The sequence below is a fragment of the Oenanthe melanoleuca genome, chromosome Z (genome assembly GCF_029582105.1).
Source record: "Oenanthe melanoleuca isolate GR-GAL-2019-014 chromosome Z, OMel1.0, whole genome shotgun sequence".
NCBI classification, from domain to species: domain Eukaryota; kingdom Metazoa; phylum Chordata; class Aves; order Passeriformes; family Muscicapidae; genus Oenanthe; species Oenanthe melanoleuca.
Genome location: NC_079362.1, coordinates 69,476,191 through 69,503,418, shown reverse-complemented (window position 1 = coordinate 69,503,418; position 27,228 = coordinate 69,476,191). Strand labels below are relative to the sequence as shown.

Genomic DNA, 27,228 nt, shown 5'->3' with positions numbered 1-27,228 from the left:
CTGTTCCTTACTCTCTCAAAAGAAGGGAGGTTTTGTAGTTTACTGGAATCATAGAATGTTTCAGTTTGGAATGGGCCTTAAGGATCCTCTAGTCCAACCCCACTGCCTTGGGCAAGGACAGCCTCCACATCAAGATGCTTCAAGCCCCGTCCAACCTGACCTTGGGTGGGACATCCACAACCTTTCCAGGCCACCTGTGACAGTGTCTCAACCTCCTCACAGTAAAGAATTCCTTCCTAATACTTTCTTAATAGAAGGTATCACCTATTTTGCACAGCCAAGAGAGTTCTAGATTTAGGGACACCCAGGCATTTCTACTGTTGCCCAAGACTTGCCCTCAGCCCTGCAGAGCCCTACCCTGAGCCAAAGGACCAGCACACAAAAAAAGAAGGTTGAAAGAACCAGCTGTTCTCTGACCTGGCTTTGTATGTCCACATCATCAGGCACACGTGTAGGACTGAGAGGTGCAACCATTCCCTCATGACATTCATTTTCTTTTTCCCTTTCTTGCTCTCTTTTTTACCAGTACTCCTTTTCCTGCTTTAATCACACCTTACTATACTCTCTGCTTTTTTGCATCTCCTGCCAAATGACGTGCACAGATTTCTGGCTTTACATTTCCCTGGCATGCAGATATTGCTGTCTTGTCCTTTGCTGGGCATGAACCCCAGAGTTATCACCTCCAACTGAATCAGACCCCTCTTCAGGTCATGTGTGCTTGGTTGGGTTGTAGAAACATCTGAGAGGGGAAATAAGTGTCTACATTTACGTGAAATAGTTAGAGCAGCACTGGATAAAGAAAAGAGAAATTTAATTTGGTAGCCTGTTTTCAACCAAGATTTCAGAAGCACCAGGTGCTCTAGTAGAAGCAGAAGGCAGTTTTAAGATAGCCTTACACCAAACCAGTTTCTTGCCAGTTTTCCTAAATTAGACATTGGCTTTCATCCTGTGATAGATATTTTGACTCTTCCTTAGTCTCAGAAACAGCTAGTCCTTGCAGAACAAAATCTAGCTCTGAAAACCCCTTTACACTGCGTGCCAAGGTGAACAACTTGTTCTGCAATGCAGGGCAGGGAAAGTAGAGGGCCAGAATTGGGTTAGGCATTAAGGCTGGGACCTCAGCTCGAGCTGGGGAGGGGGAGATTGTTGGATCACTGTTTGTTTGGGGTTTTTTTACTTGATTATCCAAGGACTGCTGAGTGGGTGGTGTAAGATTTTACTCGAATTGCTTGTGTTTAAATGCACACATACACTGCACACACACTCATAAGCACATGAAAATGGGTGTTTCAGTGTTCAGTGTGGGGGCAGGGGACGGGGTGGGAGAGTGGAGCTGTCAGGACGATGTCATGGCAAAGGCATCCCATCAGCTGGAGGGGGAGATTTTCTGGGCCTGGGCTTGAGAAGCAGACAGATGAGTGACAGGGGTTAAAAGCTTCCCGCTTTCTTTCCCACATTGCCTCCTTGATGGTAAAGAGTTCCCTGTCCCTCACACAGAAGGTGCTCTGAGATTTCAAAGCATTTTGCTGGAAATACTGTACAGACTATAATAAGCTATTGTAGCCCATGGCAGAGAAGCCCAGCTGAGCCTAATTCTCCATATCCTTAACTCATCAGCCTCTGATCATAATGCAGGTTCAGTGTCCTAGAGTACCATTAAATAAAAAAAAAAATGCAGACAAAAAAACCCAATTAGTACATTTCATGACGGTGAGAGAGTTCAGACTGTGCACCCTGGGCACAGCACTCCTCTGCTTAGTCACAAGACAGGCAGTGTAATCCACCCCACAGCCTCCTGTGGGCCTGACCCAGGGGACCTGAGACCAAAGGACAGGCAGGAGCACTGTCCCTGCACTCCTCCATCTCTTTAATTTCCCAGCTGCCTGGCTGAGGCTGTCACAGGCAGACGTGGTCAGTTTTGACATTGAAGGCATCATCCTCTTCCACTCTGGTAGGGAACAGAGCACAGCCACCACCACCTCCAACACTGGCAGAAGGGAGGGGAAATACATTAATGGGGCAGGTTAGCAAGGGAAATTAGGAGAAGGATATACAAATGAAAAGAAGGAGAAGTGTGATTCTAAGTAGCTGTGATGCTCCTGGAGATCATTGTTGGAGACAGTGAAAAAAGTGGTGACATTTGGCTCTGAGTGATCAAAATTACAGAAAAACAATTTTTAAAAGCATCTGAGATTTGCTGCACAGCCCAAGAAAGTTTGTTACTCAACTATTCCTGAAATAGACCACATTCCTCATAGGCTCCTTTGCAGATTCCCTAGGGTGAAATTAATTGTCTGCCTTGCATTTATCCAATTCCCTCTTCCAAAGAGGTCTGGGTTCATTCTATCTACTCCTCATTTTATCTTGGAGCTGTAACATTTAATGAGCAGGAGATAGGACCCATGGCCTTGTAGTCCAGCACCATTTCCCTTAGAAGAAACTGCATCAAACTTTCTAGACTAACACACAGCAAACCTCACAGATTTCACAAATATGGGGAAATATGACCTCTCAAAGATCTCTTTGGTTCATTGAGCCTGAAAATGAGACATCATTGTGACACTTGCACTGTAAACACCTAAATAGATGAGATCTCAACTCAAAAATCACACCTCTGAGCATCATTATTTAAATATTTCTATGCCTGAAAATAATTGTGCCAGACAACTACCATGAAAACAACTTCTCCTTGGCCAGGAGACAGTCAAATGGGCAGCAGTAAATCAGTGACCCTGACTTCTTAGCTTCCAAGCCTAGTTGTGAGTTTCCTGCCTGGTGGTTGCAGTATCTGTTCCCATCTCCAGGTTTGACCATTTGTGCCTAATGATGCCTTTTTCAGGGGAATGCAGCTCATGGCTTAATGCACACTGACCCACTGAGTGTGTTTAAGTGGGTCTCTCTTGGCTACAGCATATTGGACCTGGTTTTTGCACTTTGCAAAACCAAACAATTCAGACAGGCAAAACCAGGAAATTAATAAACATTATATTTCTGTGGCTTTTTATCAGTACATCCAATTACTCCTTCCTAATAAACAAGATCCATTCAGGATCAACAAGTCTCGGGACTGATTTTATTTTGTTATCATCAAGGAGAACTGGCTTTGTTGTTAACCTTTCAATTTATTTAAAATGCCCTGGATTTCATATTCAATTTTTATGCTCCCTATTTCTGATTGTTTCCTTGAAATGGGAAATTCAAGGACTTTGATAAATGTATTGAAAGGTTGCCTTATTTCTCTGTCACTTCTGCCTTTGTGTCCTCTGCAAAATGCCGTTTTGCAAATCACAAAGATGGGGATTGCAATAAGTATTCATCAGAGTATGGCAGGGAAGGCTGTAGGGCCAGAACAGATGAGACTATCTTAGTGAGGAGAAGAAGCAAGAAGCTGATGGGAAACATTAGAAGCTGAAATTAGTGCAAACTGGCATAGGTTGGCTGTCCCTGTAGTATTCATGGGTTGAAACCAGTTTTACACTGCCATGGTCTTTGGCAGTCTGGGAGCCATGGAAAAGGGCCTTCAGTGGGTTTGTGAAAATCTGTTGAAGAATTCATATTCTTATTTGGGACTAATTTACACCCTTTTTATAGTAACTCCAGTTGAAATAGTGCTGATACAGGTATGTGTCAGACTGTGAGAGAGACTGATAGTTCTTCATCACTGCACAAATTGTCACCTAAACTGCAAATGGCAACACTTGTTCCACCAGCCCACCCCACACCTCCCTAAGCAGGATCACAATTTCTGGGGTATTCCATACCCCTTTGAATGAGGCATCAAAATAAGCGACTTCCTCAGAAGAGGTTTTCTTGAACTGAGTCACAGATAATAAGCACCTAGTGCCAGAAGTTTTCCCATTCAAGATGTCAGCATACCCAAACAGCAGCCCCCTCTAAGGAGTCAAACTCAGGCCTTAAGTAACTGCAGAATGAGGTACTAAATAGGTTCTCTCCTGCATGAGCTGAAATAATGTCCCTCCCGCATCATTGTAGTCATTGCACTTCAGCTGATACCAGGAGCACCTGGAGATCCCTCCTAATGCCACTGGGTGTGGTCACTTCATAGTGGAGCTGGTCAACAAAAGAAAATCCCTCTGCACTGCAAGGAGAGCTCCCTGCAGGGCAAACACTTGGGACTGCTGGCTTTCCCTTCTTCCATTCCTATGCTCTGCTTGTGCCCCCAGAGCCCCCAGTTGCCTTTCCAGCTTCTGAGCCTTCCAAGCCCCACTGCAGAGGGCATCCCACAGGGAATGCTGAGCCAAGAGGTGACTGAACGCCCAGTGCTTCACAAGGAGCTGCCTCCCCAGAGGGCTATGACCGCCCCTCAGCATGTGGTGAAAGTACTAAGGCCTTTCAATGACTCAAATGTGTGATTGTCACACTCATCCCTTCACACACCTCCATCAGGGCAAACAGGACCCTTGCTCCCTCTGGCTCTGCACTTCTCACTCCCTTTCTTTGTGCTACTATGGCAAGTAAGGAAAATGTTCATCTCCCTGCTCTGAGTCATTGCCACCCTCCCAAAAAACAGCGTGTCCTGAACTGCTCTTTCCCCAGAGCTGCCAAGCACATCCCAGTATTCATCCTAGCTTCTTAGGCAGCTACAGACTACAGCTTGTAGCAGGAGCCATTAATACTATTAATCACCTCTTTTTAACATGAGACCTTTTCAAACTGCAGGGCCCAAAACACTTGACACGTTTCACTACCTACGTGTTGCAAATCCACACCCTCCAAGGAATTTCACAGCCATCACTGATGCAGGCTGAGCTCCTTGTGCCTGCAGAGCAACATCACAGACAGACTTCAGGCTGTCCTGCCCAAAACTCATAAATGCATCACCATACAAAGGAACAAGGGGTCCTCTGCAGCATAACAGCTCCCCACCGTGCTTTGATGTGCCACCAAGCAACTCCACTTCTGAGCATTCCTGTTCACCAGGGCACCGTGGGCGCTGTGCGAGCTTCCATCCTCCTGGATCCTTGATCCCAGCAGCAAAGTGCTGGAGCTGCTCAGCTCAGGCCTGCAGGCTTACTGTGCAGGCTAACACAGCACCCAAAGATTCGAGGAGGTAGAGTGCAATTCCTTTAGAGCATGAGTGCTTTCTGGAGCAATGATCTCCTGTCCAGTCTGTTTGCTATGACATTCTACTGCCCATCCATCCATCCATCCATCCATCCATCCATCCTTATAATTGTCTTTATTCTCACTACAGGTGAGCACCTACCTTTCCATGGAAAGGGCAATGCAGATTTTTTCATCAATGGACATCTCATCTCACTTTGATTTATTTAGAAAGCAGGCCTATTCTTTTTTGCTTGCTTTCATTTTGGGTGCCACAGCCATGACTGACTTACTTGAGCATCTCTGACCTTTACTGCCTGTGACCATTTCCCACCAAATACCTCATCTGAAAGGGTTTGATTTTAAAAAGAGACCATTTTCTGTGGGCAGCAGAGGATTTCTTTGCCTTTGCAGTCCCACTTGTGTGCTGGGGAGAGGCAGTGATGGGAGGACTGCTGTGCCATACCCTGGGGTTCAAGAGAAGGGTCTGGTCTGCATCAGGGTGAGACTGATTGTCAGGAAAGGAGGGAGGGAAAGGGGAGATAGAGACACGAGAAACAGCATCACTTCCACAACTGCTACTGCTCAGGAGAAAGGAGCAAAAGAAATATATATCTGCTTGCCTATTAATTTAAATCGAGACACAGGAAGAAGTCAACGAACTGTAATTTATGAGCTGTCAAAGACTGAAAAATTCCTTTTGACACTGTATTTTCAGTTATTACATGCTTTCCTGCAAGACGACAGCGTAATTCTGTAGGGAGTCTTCTAGTGAACAGCACAATGGCAGAGGGCAGTGGGGGCTTTCTTATTATCTTTTCTTCCCCCTTTCGTCTTCTCTCCCCATCCTTTCAATCATCCCCCCTTTCCTACCTTGCTGCTTGCCCAAACAGCAGCAAGGAAGTAAATCAGCAGCAGTCCCCATCCTGCCAGCCCTCCAAGGCAGTGCTGGGTGCTGGGCTGGATCCAGCACAATGCAGAGATTTTTGAGGACTCGCTGGGTGATAGGAATGGAGATTAGGCAGTGACTACAACTCCACCACAGACAAGGGGAATACTCTCTGCCTCTGGCATTTTAAACACTTCAGCTGGTTTGCCTCTGCCCGTGCTAGGTACCCCCCACTGCTGCTGGCACACCTGTTGGTTGGGTCCCTCTCACCTGAATCAGCATTGACTGACAAGTGCCAGCTCCCTCAGAGGCCCAGGAACTGGCAGCACTGACTGCCTGGCTCCTTGCTTCTCCATACAGTGAATCAGGACAGTGGCTATTCCTGACAGGATCCTGGGTCACACATGCTACCCTGGAGAAGAGCAGTTTCTCCTCTGTCCCAAGCCCTCTGAAGGTTTTCTCCTTGGTGCTAGGATCTTGGGATGGACACCCCTGGACTGCACAGAAACAAGATAGTGGGGTGGCACTTTGGTGGTATTGTTTGCTGGAGGGGAAGGCATGAAAGGCCCACTTCCCCATGGACATCTTTCCACATCTCCATAAAGTTGTGGGGACACAGAGGTTTGGGAAGTGATGACAGTGGCGCAATGTCAATTGATGGAGGAACTCAAGCCAACATCAAATGAAGTTTGACCTGAAAATGTTTCTTTCTCCTGAATCCAACCTGAAGTTCCCTTGGCATCCAGTTCATTTCCTTATCTCTTGGGGACAGGAGTGGGAGAGGCTTTCACAACAAATGTCATTTATCCCTGTATTTCCAAATCTTCCTTTTCCTTATGCACAATTGCTTTTTAATTTGGGTTGACAGTGGTAGTGGTAAGGCGGTCTTTTTGCTTTATTTTTTTCTTCCCAACTTTGGTTTCTCACTTACAGCTCAGAAAACCCTTTTAAGGTCTATTCTCTGTGATAGGCACTTCGCCTCCTATTTAGAGAATCACTCCCACATGCTGCACGCATCCATATGCAAACACAGACATACGATTTTTCTGGGTGAACTGAACTACAAATCTTGTGCTTTAATATATTTTAGGCAGCCTGTGCAAAGCTCTCTGAAGTCAGGATTATAGACTAGTCTTCTGAAAAATGCTGTAGAAAAGTCCAGAGAAAAGCATCATGCTTTCTGCAGGGTTGTGCTGCAAAGCAAGTGCTCACAATTCCCAGAGTCTATTCCAGGTTGTGTTTCTGTTTAATTTCTGTGTGTCTCAGTCACCCCAAGCCTGAATCAGGGCCAACACCACCACCTACTAGTCTTAGGCAGTGCTTGAATGATTATGTCAGACCTTCTTTAAGTCTGCTATCATTGCTTTGGTACCATGTTCTTTCAGAATTGAGTATCAAAACAACCAAGGCCAAAACTCCCCTGGATTGCAGGTGAAGAGAGCAAAAAAAAAACAAAAAACAAAGAGGTTTGCCCAGAATTACTCTCACATCTAAGAGCAAAAACAGGGAGATAAAAGGCAGTCTCTTGAATGTGAGGTGAATCCTTAGGGAGCTGGGTACAAACTGTTGTATCTTATTCATGAGTGGGTTATTGATGGGCAAATTTTCAGTGTTTTTGTTAAAATTCAGGAAAGCTTGCACAAAATCCTTATAGCTACTGCTCTCTGGGTCCTAGCTTCCACTTAGACAAGGTGTGAGCTACTACCTGAAAAAAAAAGACAGGATAAGTAGCTATCTGTGAGACCAAGGACCACCAAACCACCCAGGGCATGATCTTCCTCAGTCTGGGACAATGTGGCAGGAATAGGTAAAAAAAAGAGACAGGGAAAGCCAGTAGTTAAACAGTGAAAGAGACAAAGCAGGGTCCAATGCATGTTCCCTGACATCTTTTGGTTAACATTACATATGCTAAATAAATGTCATCCCAACTGGGACCTGGGCTTTGTTTCCAGCTCAGAGAAGTGTTCAGGGAAGCTGAATGATAAAAACCCTATTGCCTTTCTGTGCAGGGAAGTCTCTGACTGCATACAATACAATTACTTTCACTCCCAGAAAAAAAGATATTGAGGTGGGGAAAGGAAAAAAAAAACCTGTCCTGTGTTTCTCATCACATGAAACACTGTTAGGAATTATGATTTTGGTTTCCTTTATTTGCTGGTCTCTCTCACAATCTCGGTGGGAGTAGCTTGTAAGCAGGTCTTTAATCCCAGGGTCCTGCAGACATAATAGTGGCAAGAATATAATAAAGAAGAGCAGGATCCTTCTCAGGATGGTTGAGTCACTGTATTTGCAAAGATAACATCTACACCTGCACAGCAAACACAACCTGCCAGTGAAACAGCCATTAAAAATAAGCTGCAATAACCAAGAGCAAAGAACACAAATAACTGAGGTCTATGCCCAACTTTTATAGCAGTATCTGGAGAAAGGGAGATGCAGTATTCCTTAAATACTATTGTTAGAGGATGGTGCTGCAGCAGAGGTGAATACCTGCTGTTCAAGCTGGGAGAAGGAACAATGCCAGAGGCAAGGGAAGGAAGGAGAGGGGCTATGTGTCTTTGAGATCCTATCTTTCCCGTGGTAAAACTGACTGATTGAGTTTTCCTTATCAGTATAAGTTATCTTGAGCTGCAAAGGTTCTCTAGAATTGGAACTTCCTTGTAGTTCTTGCTGAGCACAGTGTTCAAGAGGGTGGACATTAAATGGATTAAGAAGTGGGTAATGGACAAATCTCAAAATGCAGTTGTCAAAGAGAAACCATGATAGAGTGAGGGTATTTGCAGCAGGGCTCTACACGGATCAGTAGCCAGCTCTGACGCTAGTCAGCATTGTCATGAATGATGTGGAATTAAATATCTCGGCTGATAAAATCTGGGGATAACACAAAATGGAAAATTGTAAGGACAGAACTCTGATACAGAGTCATCTAAGTCACTTAGGTCACTCTGAACAAGCTTCAGCTGGCTAAGACATTATGTGTGTGTTTCTGCAGAACCAAATCTGAGTTGACTCAAGGAGGAATAGGGCTGCACAGCAGGACTAAAGAATGAGGGGTTGTATTTCATAAGACAACAGCCTGGAAAAGTACCTAGGCAATGACCTAGAAAAGTGGTAAGCACAACTGAGGAAGACATCATCTCCCTGAGTGGTGGTGGGCAAAACCATCTAGTGGGCCTCTTGTTATATAAACAAAGAACCTGGAGGACAAAGATGATTTTTTAGTAGGTGACGCTGGTGGAGAGAATACTCCAGAAAACTGATCCAAGCCGGGCATTCATGTTTTAAAAACTGTAATAGTTTTTAAAAAAACCTGTATAAATGAAATACATTCCTCTAAGTGCCAGGTTTGAAAAGTGCTCAGCCTGAGAGAGCTCCAAGAGACTTGGACCTTTATGGAAAAACAGCCTATATATGAAAGAGCACTTTAATCACCTGGAGGGAGACTGCACTTTTCTCCGAAACTTTTCTAATTTGAACACGATGCCAAACACATTAAAGCGAGGAGTCAGAGCAGGCTCCTGTCACAAGAGGATGCACATCAAAGCAAGCTGTGATGCTGTCGCTTGCTCTGCCTGTTGTCCTTGCAGCAAGAGTTGGCCCCTCACCAGGACACACATTTTAGCCAAAACACAGCCCATGGGGACGGCTGCAGGGCAGCAGCAGAGTGGCTTCAGCACAGTGCATCAGCCCCTGGGGCTGCTCTGTGGGCATCTCTGGTGTGGAGGGGGAGAGACCAGACCCCTACAAATCCCTCTTGAACCATCAGGCGTGTGAGCCTCCGACTAGCCTGGAGTTAAGGGGGTTGGGGGACCCAGGAGGAGTTTGCCACTAGTGTATTTTCCCCTGTGCAATGCCCATCGTTGCTTCCTGACGCTGCAGATCACTGGAGAGGGTGTTTAGCACGGGGAGCCTGGCTCCCTGGGTCAGTGCTATCGCTCGCTGTCACATTTCGGGAGGGGAAGCGAGTCGGGGCCACGCACACAGAGAACAAAGCCCTGGCCAAGCCGAGTGAGAGTTACAACCTGTCAGCACGTCCCTCAGCCCGCCGAGGGCCAAACATGAAACACGAGGAAAGGCCTGAAATGAGGGCAGAAAGGGAAAATAATAGCGCAGTGAGCTCTCAAGCTCAGGAAAGGCTTGCGATAAAACAGCACCTTCGCTCTCTGCCTCTCTCTGTTTCTCTGAGTCCTGGCTGCTGATGAAGGGAGATGACTCCCCTTAGCACAGTTACAGTACTGTTGCAGTAATAGGGACCAGAGCCAGCTTCTGATCTGGCTTGCACAGCCCAGCTTTCTCCACACACCCCAAAAAGCACTGTTAGCCAAAAAGTGTTATTAGTAATGATGAAATCTGAGGTCGAAAAGCCTGTCGAGGGTCATTTTTTACTATATGGACAGTAAAGCTCTAGCGGTTAGAAACACCTTCCTGAGACTTGGACTTTACCCTGAATTAGTCAATTAATTTCCCTCATTACTAACACTGAGTAGGAATGGGATAACTTCTTTATATTTGCTGATCTTGCCTTAGCTGTGTTGGTGGGACAAATAATTCTATCATTGCACTGTCTGTGTCTGTAATGTTGATTTATACTTAGCAAGATCTTGTTTCAGGAAGCTTTCTAGATTTATGCTTACTAATTGTTTGGTCCAGTTGTATAATTCTCTGTTTCAAACAATTTTGACATGGATAATATGCCATGGCAAGAGAAAGACAATACTATGGGTAGCACTGTGCAGGGCTGACATGAGAGACCAGAGCACTTCTGTGAAAAAACGGAGATGCATCTCTACAAACTGTCTGAAAACAGGAGACAAACTTCATATGGATTAGATCCTATACTGCCAGTTGTTGATACAGTTGGTAGTGTATGCATCCTTCAGGCTCTCTGGTCTAATTAAAATTAGATGAAGCAGAGCACTGTCAATAGAAAATTACTTGACACATATTTGTCGTGCTCCCATCTTGCATCCCATGGCACTGTGCTGCATCTCCTTCTGATGCCCATACTGGTAAGGGATTGAGTTCCCCCCCATTTAAGACTCACCTGCTCTTAAGAAAAACATCATCCTCTTCAACACCTTTGCCACAGGCAGGGACCCTCTTCTGCCAGACAAGGTTGTTCAAAGCCCAATCCAACCTGGCCTTGAACACATAAGTCTTCTGAGTAGACAAAGAGAGTCCCCTTCGCTTGCAGGTATAGAAATCTTTTGTCCACAACTCTTCCCTTTCGTTATCCTCCATGAGTTCCATATCACAAGGTCTCAAGTATGGGCTCAAGAATGGCACAAGTAAGATTAAAGTGCGGTTTAAAGCCAGGATTTCATCTAACTCTTGATGAGCAAGACAACAAATTCATTAATCCTGAAGGAAAATGTAAGGACAATAATGGTCCTTCAAATAGCTTAACACCTCCCAGCCATGCTACTTTTACAGAAGCAGAGCTCTCATTCAGTCAGTAAGTTACCAGGTAGTGCTGGGCTGAGCTGAGGAGAATTTAAAATGACTAATGGAAAGGAGAAATTCAGAAAGGAGACAGACAAGGCAGGATTTGGCCCTGAGCATTCCCATCTTCCTGCAGATGATGGAGAAAATCATCTTGCAGTGGTGCAAGCCACTAACATGTCATAGGCATCCACTACAACCAACACCTGTTTGCTGTGATTTCAGACCACAGCAGCCAAGATCAGAATTGTAGGACTGTCCCCAAAGGCTCTCCAGGGAAGGAAGGGCTGACTAAACTGTGTGAATGGGGAGGTGCCCAGCCTTTTCCTGACCAAGCTCACCCCTGAGACCCACCTGTCCACAGTACTGCCAGCAGCACCAGTGCCTGCATTAAACTGCCTCTGCAGCAGGAGGCTGTTTATGAACTAATTCTTTACTGCTGGCATAGCACCCGGCTCGTTCTCACCTTTCTTAAAGGTTAACCTCATTTCCTTCTATTAGTTGGTTTTAGCGAATGCCATTCGGCGCGGCAGTTAAAGAGCTCTGTCAGCGGATGGAAATGACAGTGGCATTTAGAGCCAGTCGGAGTCGAGAGCTGGGGGGGTGAGAAGGTGGCTGGAAGAAATAATCTTCAATAAAATGTTTGTAGGGAGATGCTAAGTGACATCAAAGAAAGCAGCCTCGCTTTCCCCAAGAGGAGGAATCTTTGGCTCAACATGCTCAGTGGGATGGGTCTCCCCTGAGTTGAAACCAGCCCAAATGCAGGGAGAAAAAGTGACTGGAGGACTCCAGAAAGGGCTCTGGACATCCTACCTCTATGAATAATTTCTTTTCTTTTTGGAAAATTCTTTTTCTTTATGGATAACTTTTCTTTTTGCCTTGCTTTGTGACAAGTGTGTGCTGAATATTACTGTCACTGAAGGAAAGTTCCTCTGTGAGTGTGTTTTGATTCTGTGTGTGTAATTAATTTATAAATAGATTATAAATTCTACTGCAAGCCCTGCCTGGTATTTCAGGCCACCGTGTCTGATCCCAATTTTACTGCATTCCTTCACTGCTCTGCAGTGCTGTTTTAAAACCTGGAGTGAGACCTGCAGGAAAGTCTTCTTCTTAAAGGAAGAATGAGTTTTGTCTGTGCAGGAGATTTCACAGGGGGCTTGTTTTCCTTACTGCAACAGAATGGTGAAAGGAGTGTAAGGAAACAGGCTGAATCAGGGAAATACATGCAGACTACCAAACCCTGGCACAGAAAAGGTGTGATGGGCATCGTCCAGGCTCTTGATGTCCTGCCCTGTCCTCAGTAGATCTCTCCTGGCATGGGTGTAAGACACAGTTCAGCATCAGGGAGAATCCACAGTACTCAGCAGTGGTAGGGACATCTGAGGAGTGTTTCAGCAAATGGAGAGCCTGATCCAAAGCCTGCAAGGCTCCGTGGCACTCTTTTTCATTAACTTCAATAAGCTTCTGCTCTAACCCTGAATCCCCAATGTTTATTTCAAGCACTGGTGTGACATCACTGGAATATAATATTCCTCCTCAGACACACCTTAGGGTAACAGTCTGAATGAATATGTGGATAAGTCAAGCCAGATCCTGAAGCAGACCCATTCATTTGTCAAGCTGGCCAAAGTATTTCAGAGGAACAGGTGTCTAGCCCAACATGTAGTTTTGTAACAGGCAAAGCATTGCCCTGGAACAGATTCATTTCAATGAGACTTTTGCCAGGGGACGTCTCCTTTTTTTCAAAATTAATGCATTCAGTTCTCTTTTCAGGTGGCACAAATCTATCATTTTAACAGGATCTTTTTGATTTAATTTTGTTTCAAGTCTGTATTGTATTAAACCAGTAGCTCCCGTTCTGAGTTAGACCAAAGGTTTGTCTAGTCCAGCATCCTCTGTTCCAACAGTGCCCATTAGAAACAGTAGGAACAAGGCTTTTGTGAAGAGTGATCCTCCCCCTAATACCCTCTGGCTTCCAGCAGACAGAGGCTTAGTGACTAAGATAGATTTTGCATCTGGATATTCATGTTTTATAGCACTGAGTGGACATAACCACCACTAATCTGTCTCATTCGCCTTGGAGCTAATTTATGACTTTTCATTCAGCAACATCCCATGACAGAAATGTCTTTTATTTATTCATATAGTGTGTGAAAATATACTTTCTTTTGTCTAGCTGAAACCCACAGCCATTCTGCTTTATATATTTTATGTTTTGAGGTTATTAATACAAAGGCTTTTTATTCCTCTGAGACAATACCTTGTAACATTTCACAACTGAAGAATTTCCGTTTCACAAGAACTTTGGCCTCTCCAATTCAAAGTGGAAGTACATTTTTTCAGCCATCAGTATTTCTTATGGAAAAAAAATTCAATTTTTCTTCCAGTTTCAGTCATTTCATTATATCAGTGTAATTGAGGATGACAGCAGCAAAAATAATAACAGCAAAAAAAAAAAAAAAAAACCAAACAAACAAACAAGCAAACAAACAAACAAAAAAAAAAAAAAAAAAACCACAATCCAACCAAATAAAAAACTACCAACAATAACAAAAAAACTACTTAGGCACCCTGGGAAGAACTGGCAATAATTAATTAAAGTTTCATAATAGTAGCTTCTTCCTGCCAGCTGGGCTAGGAGAGGCACAAGGACAGATTGGGAGGATCAAAAACCCCAGCCTAACCACACTAGCACCACATCATGTGCCTTCACCTTATTGTTCAACTGCCCATATGCAGGTGTGTTCTACATAGAAGCAGAGTCCATTTCTCACCTTCATTTTTATCAATAAAATCTTCCAAATGGGACTTCCACCTAGAGTGGGACTGGTTTAACAAAAGTTACGATGTTTTTTTAGGTGACCTGCCTTGTGGGGGGAAAAAAGTCACGGCTAGGGTGTCCTTGCAGTCAGTGGGATGTCTGAAGGATTAACTGGGTGGATGCTTTGGGGTTGAGATCTTTTACTATTCACCTGCAACTGGCCACATGCACTACATGCCCAGTTCTACTGCTCATATCCATAAGCAAATCTTTACAGGATTTCAGCTCCTGCCCCATAAAGCAGGGTGAAATTATTATTTCCCCCAATCTTTTTATTTTTCTGCTTACAGTTGCAGGCAAGACTGTCTCTTTACGTGCTCATAAACACAGCCTGGCAAACTCCACTTTTGATTTTAACTAAGGATTCCAGGTACAGCATCAAACAAATAATGCACAAAACTTCTGTGTGAAATACAGCTTCATAACTGAAGTGAACACCAGGTTAAGAGCTGTATGAAGTAGGAAAGGTGTTATTGAGACCTCTGAGACGTGTTGCTTGGATTCCTTTATTATTATTGTTTTCTTTTGCCTTTTCTTCATTTTCTTTGTTTGTAGATGAGGGGATGGAGAGGAAAAAAAGCCAGCAAGTTTATAAAAGCAATAGAGAAGGGAAGCATTTTGTGGAGATCTTTAATGACATTCTCTATAATTTGAAAGTGGGGAGAAAAGGGGAGAGAGAAAAAGGGAATTAGCAAAAAAACTGGCAAAAGAAAAGTGGAATGTGGAGAGAAGCGTGTGGATGAATTTTAATGCAATCAGAAAGCTGTAATAATGGTAATAAAGGAATATATTCAGACGTCAAGAGAGGGAGAAGGGAACAGGACCCGCGACACCAGAATTTAAATTAGACATAGACGTATAATTCTCTTTTCTTCCCCCCCTCCTTTCTTCAAATGAAGAAAATGGAATTTTTAAGCACAGCAAAGGAGGGATTAACAATTGGCAGGTTTTCAGCCCTTTGTCTTTTGGCGAATCCCATTTAATCACCGTCTTTAATATTAAGGAGGCTGTGGCCGTGCGGGGCTGTCTCAGGCTTGGGGGAAAAGGGATGATATACAGAGGGAAAGAGAGATAACACTTAGGTTCAGGCAATTGTGAGGAAGTGTTTCAATTACCTCCACTGAAGTCTTTAAAAACTGAAGTTTAATTTGATCTGAAATGTCGTCCCAGCTCCTGCAAGAGAAAATATGTCCTTCCCACCCCCCTTCCTGCCCATGCCTATGCTGTTTCAATAGTCCTCGGTGCTCAAGGCTGGAGTGTTACCACAGATTAATGTCTTGGCCTTCTAGGCTTCTGGAAAGGGTTTCAAAGCTTCGACAGGTCACCAGTGAGATGAGTTTAGGAACTGAAACTTATTTTCCTGACATACCAGTCTTGACACCACTGACCCTGTGGAGTTTGTCAAGAAGCTTCTAAGATTTGCTCTGAATGGGTGTGGAAACCAAATGGCCCTTCAGGCTCAGCCTCAACCTTGTGTGGCCACAGAGTGAAAAGGGGATGTTACACATAGGAATTAAGATCTGTTAAAATCCCCAGAACGAAAGGCAATAGGAGTTGTATTCAAATCTGAGCTGCCTCTGAAAGATGAGTGCAAAAGCTTAAATCAGTGTTCATTTGAGGTGTCATTTGATTGTACAAGACAGTCTCTCCTTCATCTCCTTCTTCTTCTGGAAATCCATCAAACTGGGCTGAGATAATATTTGTGAATTCACAGGAGGAAGGAGCCTAAGCAGTCATGCACAATCCTGTGAAGTTTAGTCATAGCACAGCTGGACACATCTGGTCTTCCATGCTGGGTCTCCTTAGGTACTTTCTCTCAAGAACATTTTCAGGGCTGTTCCCAGGAAATGGAAACTGTTAAGAACAGGCTGCTAATAGCTAGGGAAAGAGGTCTAATTTTTACCTTTTTTCCTGATTGAAAGGTTGATTTGGATTTAGATATTCTTCCTCTCGTGGCAGGACTGTGAAAAGAAAGTGTGTGTTTAGGCTATAGGTTGAGTTTAGAAAGACCAGATTTTGACTCCCAAGTCTTTTCCTAAAAGGCATTGCCTCAGGAACAAATCTCAAAAATATTCCAATTGTGTGTTTCTGATAACAACTAAGAAGAATTATGAGCTGTGAGGCACAGTTCAGAGGCAGAGGCTTTATGCTTTGCCTGGCATTGGGTTTTAGACTTTTCTCACCATCAGCTTTCCTAAGCAAGAGCTACAAATAAAATGGATCTTTTCAAGTTGTTCTCCCAGTTCAATATCAAACACCATAAAACCTGTCATTTAAGATCTGCACAGGGAATAGCATCTCTTGGCAATGGACAGTTGTGACGGTGCTGTTCAGCAAGTCAGAACTATAGATATTTGTCTTGGGGTTATAATATTCACAGCTGTACAAGGAGAGTCTGCTGTTAGAATCATTTAGGCTATGTCTTCATGGCAGGGTTTGCTTGGCTCATGGCCAAAATTTCATCCTGTGTGGACAGAGGAAGCCTGAGTGTGTTTTCATCTGAACTGCCCAGATGAGGCTCTTGGTTTGCGATTGGGTTAGCACAGAGGGTGCTACTGCAGCAGCACAGACCAGCCAAACCCAAACCACACCCACCCTCCTGCTCTGAACAGTCTTCTCCATCTCCTTCCACTTTTCATCATGGCTCTGCACTATTTCCACCCTGCTCATATGCTTGCTCTCCCAGACAACACCTGGATGTGTTTTACAGCTGCTGCACATCAAGGATCTCTTCCAGCTCCTGGTATAGCAGATCTTTTCTCAGGAGGCTAGGACTGTAATACAGACTAGGACACTGAAAGAAGAGAATTGGCCCAGTTGTGTTTGATTAAAAAGCATAATCTTAGACAGTGGGCTCAACATCTGGCAACAAGTTAATTTTCTTTCCAGTTCTCACAGGGCCAACAGTCTCTGCAGTCAACATCTGTGATCTCTTGGACAGAAGCAGCTTGATCACTGTGCCACTCACTTTAGGAGTCACACTACTTTTTTTCAGGACATGAAAATCTCTCCCTGTAAGATAACTCCAAGATTCACAATAACTTACAAAAGTAGGCTTGAGGACTAAACCCTGCCTTGACTTATCCCCACACTCTTGCATGAAAAGGAGCTGGGAAAGTTTCAGCCACTTAAATCTAATAAAAACCATTGTAGGGTTTAGCCACAGATCTGATTCCCTGCCTGCCAGGTACATTTCATTATTTCTGCCAGGGCTACCTGTGCTCCTGGAGCCTGGCAAACCTAACCAATGCCCAGTCTAGCCAGCTGCAAACACCAATTGCCCTTTTTACAGATGGGGAAACTGAGGCTGCCTTTTTCACTGGGTAATTTATATAGCCCATATTTTCACTGAGGCTGCTGTCCTTGGCAGAAATATAAGTATTTAATAGCAGTAACTGCACAGTCATTTATCTCTCTGGTACCAGGAATAACAAATCACTCTAAGAGACTAGTGGTTTGGCTTTTCCTACTTTCCAAAGCACGGCTTAAGATGGGACTCAGAAGTCCCAAAAACCAGTCTGAAATGTACAGAAAAGAGCTTCAGCCAAGCTCCTGAATAGCCTCATGGGTCCACTCTTCCACAACTGGATCAGGAATGATTTCCACTCTTTCCCAAAGCAAGATCTAGGTTCTATCTATTGAAAATAGTTTGTGGCATGTTCAAAATAAGCAGAAGGAAGAAGTTTGAACTCAGTGCGTGCTTAAGCTGCAGAATATCTCACTGCAGGATGTGCTGGATGCACACAAGCACACATGGGTTCAAAAGTCCACTGAACAATTACATCAAAGAAAGACACTTCAGAAACTGCTACATATGAGGGGAAAAAAAAAAAAAAAAAAGAGAGAGAAAGAAAAAACAAACCAACCCTCCCTGAATTGCAGAGCATTGAATTCTAGGAAAATATTTGGGGGGATCAACAAAATTCCCAGTTCTTTTACTCTTCCCAGACATCCACAACTGGCTGTTGCCAGACAGCAAACAGAGCCAGACAGACCCTCTGTCTCTTGTTCAGCTGTTCTTTCACTCTGTTTACAGGATCCATGTCCAAGTCAAGCCTCAGAGTGCAGCCAAGCAATTAAGTAAGAGAAATCCTTCAAACTAAGTTTTTGACATGCAACAGTGGAGAGCAACACACCTGTGGGAAGACGCTTCCTTCTTTGCACGGGAGAATTGTGCTCCCACACCTGGGCTTACATTCATTTGCGCTTGTCCCCATCACACAGCTGCTCAGATTAGCTGTTATTCTCTCCAGCCCTGGTGTCTCAAAGCCTCTGTCTCCAGCAGTTGGAGACCAGCAGCTGTGCAATCATATCTGCTAACGTATGGGATATAAAGGATCTGTTAAGTAAAACCAAACCAGAGAGGGAGGAGGGGGAGAGATCAGTGCAAAGAAATAAGTCCTGCTAGGATGTGATTAGGGATGCCCCACAACACCCAGCTGCAAGGAAGAGGTGAACTCAGCAAACATTTTAAAGCCTGCAGCAGAATTAGCCCCTTGAGGGTGTTGTTTGATATGGGGAGGAGGAGGGAAAACGGGCCAAAAAGGAGCTGCATGCGGAAGGAGGGTTTGTTTGCTATTGTTTGGAGTTAGGCAGCACTGTGTTTCTGTTGTTTGGGCTTTTGAATATTGTTGAATTTTCCCCCCATCCTAATTTTTGAAACACCTCTATTTTACAAGGTTCATGTATTTTCCTGCAAGGTACCACGGAGAAGATAATTAGCTAATTTACAATTAGCTACAACAGAATTCATAATCACTTCCCCTGTGGAAAGGGTGGTAATCATCATCACGTAGCTGTAGGACTGCTGTGAAAATGGCAATAGGAGTGTGAAACCCAGGCCCTGGGAAATGCCCTGCCATTGATCACCTGATTAGCACAGGCTAAGGGGTGTGGTGGGGCACTCTGCCTCACCACAATGACAGGTTTGAGCTTGCAGATTTGAGTTCAGAGCTCAAACTGAACTTTCACAACATTCAGGGCATCTGCAGCTCACCCTCCTTCTCTCAAGCTCCTTCCTTCTTCTTTGACCTGCAGAGGTTTCCTTGGTCATAACTGGCTGAAAGAATCCAGGTTTACAGCTCTTTTTCACCACTGTGCCTTTGGCACATGTCTGACCCCACTGCTTGGAGCTGGGAGATCTGCTGGATGAAAGGCAGGACAGAGCAATGGGCTCTCACAGCCCAGAAACCAGCCCTATCCTGAGCTGCATCAAAACAGAGTTGAGGCAGGTGGTTCTTCCTCTCTGTTCTGTTTTTGTGAGGCTGTTTTTGTGTTTTTGAGACTGCTACATCCAGCTCTGGGGCCCCTGCCATAAGAAGGGTGTGAACCTGTTGTAGAGTATCCAAGTAGGCCACAGAGATTATCAGGGGGCTGGAACACCTCTGCTATGAAGACAGGCTGAGAGAATTGGGATTGTTCAGCCTGGAGAAGAGAAGGCTTCAGGCAGACCTTATTGGGGTCTTTAAACACTTTAGGAGAGGTGGAAACAGACTTCTGGATATAGCCAGTACCAATAAGGTAAGGGATCCTGCTTTTCAAACAAAAGAGAGCAGATTCACTCTAGATACAAAGAATAATTTTTTTTACCAAGGAGTTGGTGAAACACTGACATAGGGTGCCCAGAGGGGTTATAGGTTTCTCATTCCTGGAAACTTTCAAGATCCTGTGGGACAAGGCTCTGAGCAGCCTGCTCCAGTTCAGGATGTCCCTGCTCACTGCCAGGGACTGCTTGGACCAAATGACCTTTAAAGGTCTGTCCCAACCCAAACCATTCTGATTCTGTGCCTGTGGTGAACACCCTCAGTGCTGCCTCCAATTCCTTCTCTGCCAAGGACGAATCAGGAGAATGGCCAAGGAAGATAACTCTGCTTCTTTCATCCCCTGTGGTAAATGTGCCACCTGGTCCTATGCACTGTATTTCTCCTCATCCACACCTGCACAGAAAACTTCTCTAGGCTGGTTGTTTGTAGTGTTGTGGTGCCAAGGAGATGAGCTTAAAGGCCTTCCCAGTGCCAGGACCAAGGGCTGCAGCTGCTCCCCCTCTGTGTGTGCAAGCACGCTTGGGAAGGAGGGGAATAGCAGCAGGGACAAATAATTATTAGCTATATAAATTAGCCTGGGACACAGAGATGGTAAATCTGTCCCTCTTTATTTCCAAGGCGTTGGAAGCCACGTTCTAGATGGCAAAGCCGGTTTGCGCTTTCCTGATACAAGGATTCAACCTCTTTGTTTTGCATGAGGAATACGAGAACACAAGTGTATTTATATACTCTTATCTAAATGTACCCCCACGCACACACATACATTAGTGAGAGCTATCTGGATAAACACAATCCTGTGTCATGTCTCCCTGCGAGTGACCCTAATTTTCCCCCAGTCCCTCCACAATTGCTGTGATTCTTGTTCTTGCCCTCTTGCTCCACAGAGGGTCAAACATCCTGCATCTCATTGTCCCTTCTGTCTCTTTAATTAGTGCCCATCCTCCCCCTTCTCCCCCTCGCTCCAGTGTCCCCCCTTCCCATCTCCTCTCAGCCCTGGGTTTGCAGAGCTCTATTATTTCACCTTTCACGTGCGCCGCCTCCTTCGCCCGGGCCCATCTGACACCTCTGCCTTACACTCATCATGGAAACATAACATTTAAATACAAATAGAACAGGGAATAATTTAACCCCTATTTGCACTGGGGAAGGTGCCAAGGCTGCATATAAACACTGCAGGGAGGTCTGTAGATGCTGTATATTTATCTGACAGGTTGCATTTCTTCACCACGGTGCCCTGCAGCCAGCTTGTCCTGACAGGCACAAGCCTCCAATCCTGGCAGAGTGGTCAAGAGGAGGGAAGCCTGGTTCCACAGGGGTGTTGGAAATGTCACCAAAGGGACATCTCTGGGATCTTTGATTTGCCATTGCAGTGATTTTTCTCTCCCTTCCTGTCCTGTGAGGATCTTGGGGTGCTACCTTCTGTCACTGTTGTGACTTGTTTATGGCAATTTGAGGCAGACCTGAGAGGAACTTAATTTTCAGTATTATCAGAATTTACCAGCAAAAACCTCTTTAGCTCTCCTGGGTTCCACCACACACAAAAATATCCACCCATAGTTGTATTTTTCCATGGTAAAGTGGGCATTATGGACTCAGCTTGTAGAAAAAGACTGATAATGGGGTGAGCAATCATGAGGGAAGACAAAAAGAGGCTCAAATGGACACCATATTCAATTGCAATATTGCTCAGAGTGGAGCTTGCTTTAAGGCTGTCACTGCAGCAGGGATAGTAGGGAGTCCTCAGATGAGACAGAAACTGAAATTGTGACTTGGGAGAATGTAATAGAAATGTGGACAGGTTGTTCCTCACAAAAGAAAAGGGGAGATGCTCAGGTGTGAATCAATACTTGATGCATAGCCATGTGTGGCCTTGAGGAGACTACACATGGAATAGACTTCTTTCATCACACTGTTCTTAGACAAGCTGAGTAAGCTCACTGCCTTCATTCCCCTCATAGGGATGCTCCTCCTGGGTGCCCATCTCCATTGAGCAAGACTGTGATCATGGGCTCATGCCTGGCCTATTTTCATCCTTCTCTTCTGCCCTGGACAGTGATATTTCTGTTCTCCTTGGCTCACTTTGGTCTGGGACCCAGTTCTTAGGAAGCCTGGTGTGAAGGTTTTTGCCCCACAGTCCCACGGTGTGAATTGGCATTGAGCATTGAGGAGACAGGAGACTGAGTCTGCCCAGTGCTATGGAACTCAGCTGTGGATCCTGAGACACACATAGTTAGAGCAATGTGTCACTGAAAAAGGAGGAAGCATGGGACTCAGGATGGTGACAGGGGTGGACTGTTGTTGATAGAGACGGACCCTACAGGCAACAGAGCTCAGGGACAGCATCATCTAGGACTGCTCCAGGCTTGTGTGCAGCCTAAACCCCAGATTTTATAGGATGTAGTGCCCTCAAATCTCACTAGAGGACTCTGGAAACACCAGGTGAGGAGCACCAGTGGCATGCACACATGCTCAAGACACACCTTGATGACATCAGCATATCCCCTCTTAATTCTATTCTTGCAAACTCATGGCCTTATTTAGACATATTTACAGATCACAAGTAGTTGTTTTGGTGCACGGCATGTCAGTTTTTTGTTTAGGATGTGGAAGATTAGTATATGATGATGCCTAGGGTGTAAGAGGCTCATAAAAGACCATTAGAGGATAAACTTATTAGCCAAGTCCTGGAACATGTTGAATGGTCCCTTCTGCCATTCCTCTCTTTTTCTGCTTAGGACATGTGAAAAGTGTCATTAAAACAGTGTTGAGCTCCCTGAAAGAGCTGGGATGTGAGAGGCAAATGCAGCACTTTGTTATAGAAACTACTGAAAATAAAAAAAAACTTGTTAAATCGACTCATTTTTTATCAGTCTAGTATGTGATTGTGTAGAGTTAGGAGCTGGCAGATATAACAAATGATTCCCCTGACTACACAGGGTGCTGTTTTTCAGGAGGGAGACAGGATGCTGATTTGGAGATAGGAGGTGATGTCCAAGCAGTGGCTGTCCATGGGGATCCCCTTCACTCCAGCAGCTCCTGGGGAAGATGATCCTCCCTTTGACAGAGCCTGATGGTCCCTGACCATCTCATGGGCAGCTCACCAAAGCACCACATCATCTGCCAGCCAGCAGTCCCACTGTACTGCAAAGAGGCAGGGTGAGGGGATGTAAAAATAATAATTTGAGTGGTTCCTAAAACATCTGGGTTTAGATTGCATAAACTAGACCAGACAAGGCAGTTTCAGGCCAGTTCCACACTAGAGAGTTTTGCTGACAGAGGAGGGATGTGATTTTTTTTTTAAATGATACATTTATATTAGCAAAAAGTCTGGTGAAAACAGTTACACAGCTATAGGAGTGCTTTTGCTGATGCAGCCTATTTGAAACAGGGGAAGCTGTATAAAGCACAATATAACACTCTTCTGGAGTTGTGCTGGAAGTATTTAACAAACTCAAAGTTTCTGGGCAAAACCTTTTGCCAGTCATGTTCCTAGCTCTTTCCAGCTGATCTTGCCCCCTTCCTAAAATATCTTGCAGGAAGCTGGTCCCATCTGCTAGGTGGGTTTTCTTCCAACATCTGGGAAACCTTTTCCTAAGGCTCTGCCATGCCCTAGACTGAAAGATACTCCCCAGAGCACACAGTGAACTCCAGTAGCTCTTCTCTAAGGCTTGTACCTTGCATCTTGGAGTCTCTTTTACAGGACATTTTGGCCATTGGGAAAACAAGCCTTTCACATGTCTGAATCACCTTCTTGTGAGATGGAGACAACCTACTAGCTGCATGGTGTTAGGTGGGCTCTGTGCTCTGCTACAATCTGAATTTTTTGTTGCCAGCAAAGACTTCAAAACACCTCTCTCCTAACAGATTCCAACATAAAGCAGGAATATTTCTTGCTTTAACAGGTCTGTCAGAAGGCTATTTCTGTTTTTCTGACCTGTCAGAAGCATACCTGTATCTCCCTAAACCTATTTTTCCTTCCAGTTCAGCAGCCTAGCTGAAGGCAACATAATTCCTGCTTTTCTGTGGGCAGCACACTTTGGGTTGTCGTGGATAACTCGACTGCAGGGTTGAAAGCTCCTAATAACTCCATTCAATAGCCACTGCATGAAAAATTATTCACATCTAAGGCTGTAAAGTAATTTGCCAATGTGCAGGTGCATCTTGGAGAGGGGAATTTTGATCAAACACTGGTTGAAGCAGAGCAGATTGCCTACTCCAGTCATTTCTCAGTGAACAAAAGTGACATGAATTGCCCAATTAGTCAGCCAGAAAAGGATTATTGCAAACCAGTGTTTTGTTCAGCTTCAGGTTAACCTGTACACTAAAAAAAATAAATATTTTTTTTTAAAAAATTATTTAGATATTTACATATATTTATTCAAATTAGTTACATCTGCTCTGTAACGTGCTCTGAAAAAACCCTCTTGGTTCCCACATTTACATAGTGTTTAATGAATCATAAATAAGACATTTATGAATCATGTGCAAATGGCCTGTTTACATACACAATGTAAACTATGCAAATTTCCTTTTTTTCTGAGTGTAGTGGTAGTAGACTTGAACAGAAACCTGGTCGAGAGGTGTCACTCAGCCCCACTGAGATTCTTCTGACAATCATTTGTTTTCACCAATACTTTTTGGAGGTGTCTCATGAAGATCCTCAAACGTGGTTTAAGTTCAAGTATAAATCATAGAATAGTTTGGGTTAGAAGGGAAGATCATCTAGTCCAGTTCCTCCTCTGTGCTGGCTCCAGCAGGTCCCTGTCCCTCCTGTGCAGGGACCCCAGCTCTGGCTGCAGTGCTCCAGGTGGGTCTCACAGAGCAGAGCAGAGGGGCAGAATCCCCTCCCTGCCCTGCTGCCCACGGGGCTCTGGATGCAGCCCAGGACACGTTTGGCTCTCTGGGCTGTGAGTGCACAGTGCTGGGTCACATTGAGCATCCTTGTTCAAAATGCAATTATCCACTAGCAGAAAACATCCTGCTTTGGCATGAAATACCACCTGCCTGAGCTATCTCAGATATTAGCAGTCATATAAGTTAACTTTATGTTTCAAAACACAATTTAAGTTTCAAAAACTTTGGGCTTATTTCAAATGAACTTTATAAATATGTTAAAAATCTCATCCAAACTTGTAGATACATGTCTCTGAGTGGGCATGAATGACAAATCTCCAGTTTACAGGCTGTGACTTCTGTTATCCTGATTTTAAAAACCTTATGTTATACATTTTTTTTCCTGCACTTATTTAGTATTGCGAGGGCTACTAACTTATGTTATTTTTCATTTGGACTCAGTTCCAATGCACTATATTTATCACATTCCTCTTGGATTGCAGTCTGAGCAATGTTGTCATTTCAGTTACTGCAAACCGACTGGAAAAACTGATCAGAAGGAGCTGATTTGGAAGACTGGTGCCTAGATTTTAAGAGGCAGATAAAGATTTTATATATAAACAAGCTGTTTTTTGTTTGTTGTTTGGTGGTTTGGTTTTTCCAAAATTTGCTGGATTATTTTCAAGTACCCACGTGAAGCCAGAGGCTGTTAAGGTTTTTCGAGCCTGCCACCTCTATCAGCTTCTGAGATGTGTCACCTTGGTGAAGTCACTGTTTGTGCTGCATGTGATACTGAGCCGTCTTGGCTTTCACACCCCCCCTGAAATATGGTAAGCATCTCTTTATTTTGTTCCAGAAGACAGAAAACTCTTTGTGGGCATGCTCAATAAGCAGCAGTCGGAAGACGACGTGCGCAGGCTATTCGAGGCGTTCGGCAACATCGAGGAGTGCACGATCCTTCGGGGACCCGATGGCAACAGCAAGGGTAAGGGATGCCTTGTGCTGAGCTAGACACTGGTCTCCATGTGTGTATCATTTTCTGGTGGGACAGAAGTACCATGCATTCCCCAGAGCACCTCTTACTTTAGGAGGGGTCACATTTTTACTCTGCTGGACATGACATGTCTGCAACTGGCTGTGTCTCACCACGTGCAAACTGCTGCCTCCCCTCTGAACGTGGCCTTTGCACTCACCCCACCCCACTGAACAGGATGACTCTTTCTTCATAGAAGCCAGTATTGGTACTTTACATCTTGACTCACTGGCTCCATCATTGCCTCTGTTTATCTCTCATCCTCCTGCCCCAGGTCTTTCCCTTCTTCACCTGGTCTTTGCATGGACTCATACCACTCAGTGATTGCAGCTGCAAGGGTAGAGGTGCCAGTTTAAATATTACACATTTACTGTTCAAAACACGCAAATACCTCATTGCAAAACTAGGTGTCCTTCCTCCTTCTGCCACCTTTTTTTACCTGCGTAGCACAAAACACCTTCTGCTACAGCCCAGGTGTGAGAATGAGGCTTCTCTCTTGTGCAGGAAGGTCATATTTCCCCCCATAAGTCTCTAGACAAAGTAACTTCAATCTGAATAGGAAACCCTCTCCTCCTGGCAGTATAATGTGTCCATTTAATATTGATCTGTATATAATATAGCATAAACTGTGTTGGCATGTGCAACCACCAGAGAAGAGGCCAGTCCTGCCAACACAGTTCTTATCTCACTGGATATTTTGACAAGTGACAACATCAACCAGCATATTTTTGCAACAGCCAGGCAAAAAGGTCCAAATCACAGTGATGTACTGGAGAAAGATACTGTTATTCCATAAAATCAGTGGTAGCCAAAAAAATACTGTACACCATCCTCGTAGCTGTTCAATACACATCAGCACAGCTCAGCCTTCCTGATATAAATGGCTGAAAATAAGCTGTGGGCACTTTTTTCAGTTTTGTAGTTACTTTATTTGCACAATAACCAATGACAGGGGCTGGCCCATGGGGAAGTAGTAGGCCAAGATGTCCTAGAGAAGCTCCAAAAAATCATAACAGCAGACAGTTAAGAACATCATTCACTGAACAAATCAGTAAATTCTGGAAAAGAAAAAAAAAAAAAAAAAAGCCTGTCTGCTTCCACCTGGAATGAAATCTAATGACAAAGGAGTTAAACAGAGTAATAATAAAGGCAATAAAGTCTGAGTTCTGTAAGAAACAAATTCCAGAGGAGATCCAACCCACAGACTTGTCTTCATACTTGCTCTATCTTTTTTTTTTTCCTTCTAAAACAATTTCATTATAAGACAGAATCTGAGTGGCAGCTCCATATTGCTAACCAGTTTAATTATTAGTGCTAGCAGGCTGCAGTCTCAGGCTGACGTTTCACTGAGCTGTTCAGGATCAATACTGAGCCTTGACAGAGTTAATATTACCAGCTTCCATTTGCTGGTGCTATTTACTGAGAATGTGAAGCTCCTAATTTACACACACACGGTTTTGTGCATGCACACATGCACACAGAGCAGTCAATCCAATGGAAAACTTAAGGCCAGTGCCCTTATCTTAGGAGACAGCCAGGCAAGCCACAACTCCCACAAAGTTATTCCTGGTCTGTAATGTTTTCCATCTGCTAGAAACCAATA

The 27,228-nt window shown here is 44.4% G+C and overlaps 1 protein-coding gene across 23 annotated transcripts in view; it reads left to right on the top strand.

Annotated features, from left to right (window-relative positions):
• CELF4 (CUGBP Elav-like family member 4) overlaps window positions 1-27,228 on the top strand; it is a 709,135-nt gene that overhangs the window by 566,230 nt on the left and 115,677 nt on the right. For 12 of the 23 annotated variants that reach the window (XR_008842577.1, XR_008842579.1, XM_056514193.1 and 9 more), the window contains exon 4: window positions 25,452-25,577. Coding sequence is in view for 18 of the 23 variants with exons in the window: in XM_056514193.1 (XP_056370168.1) it covers window positions 25,452-25,577 (126 nt within the window). In the remaining 5 variants the exon portion in view is untranslated. Of the gene's footprint in view, window positions 1-25,448; window positions 25,578-27,228 lie in introns of all 23 variants that reach the window. The other 11 variants (XR_008842576.1, XR_008842580.1, XR_008842578.1 and 8 more) reach the window with 1 other exon arrangement.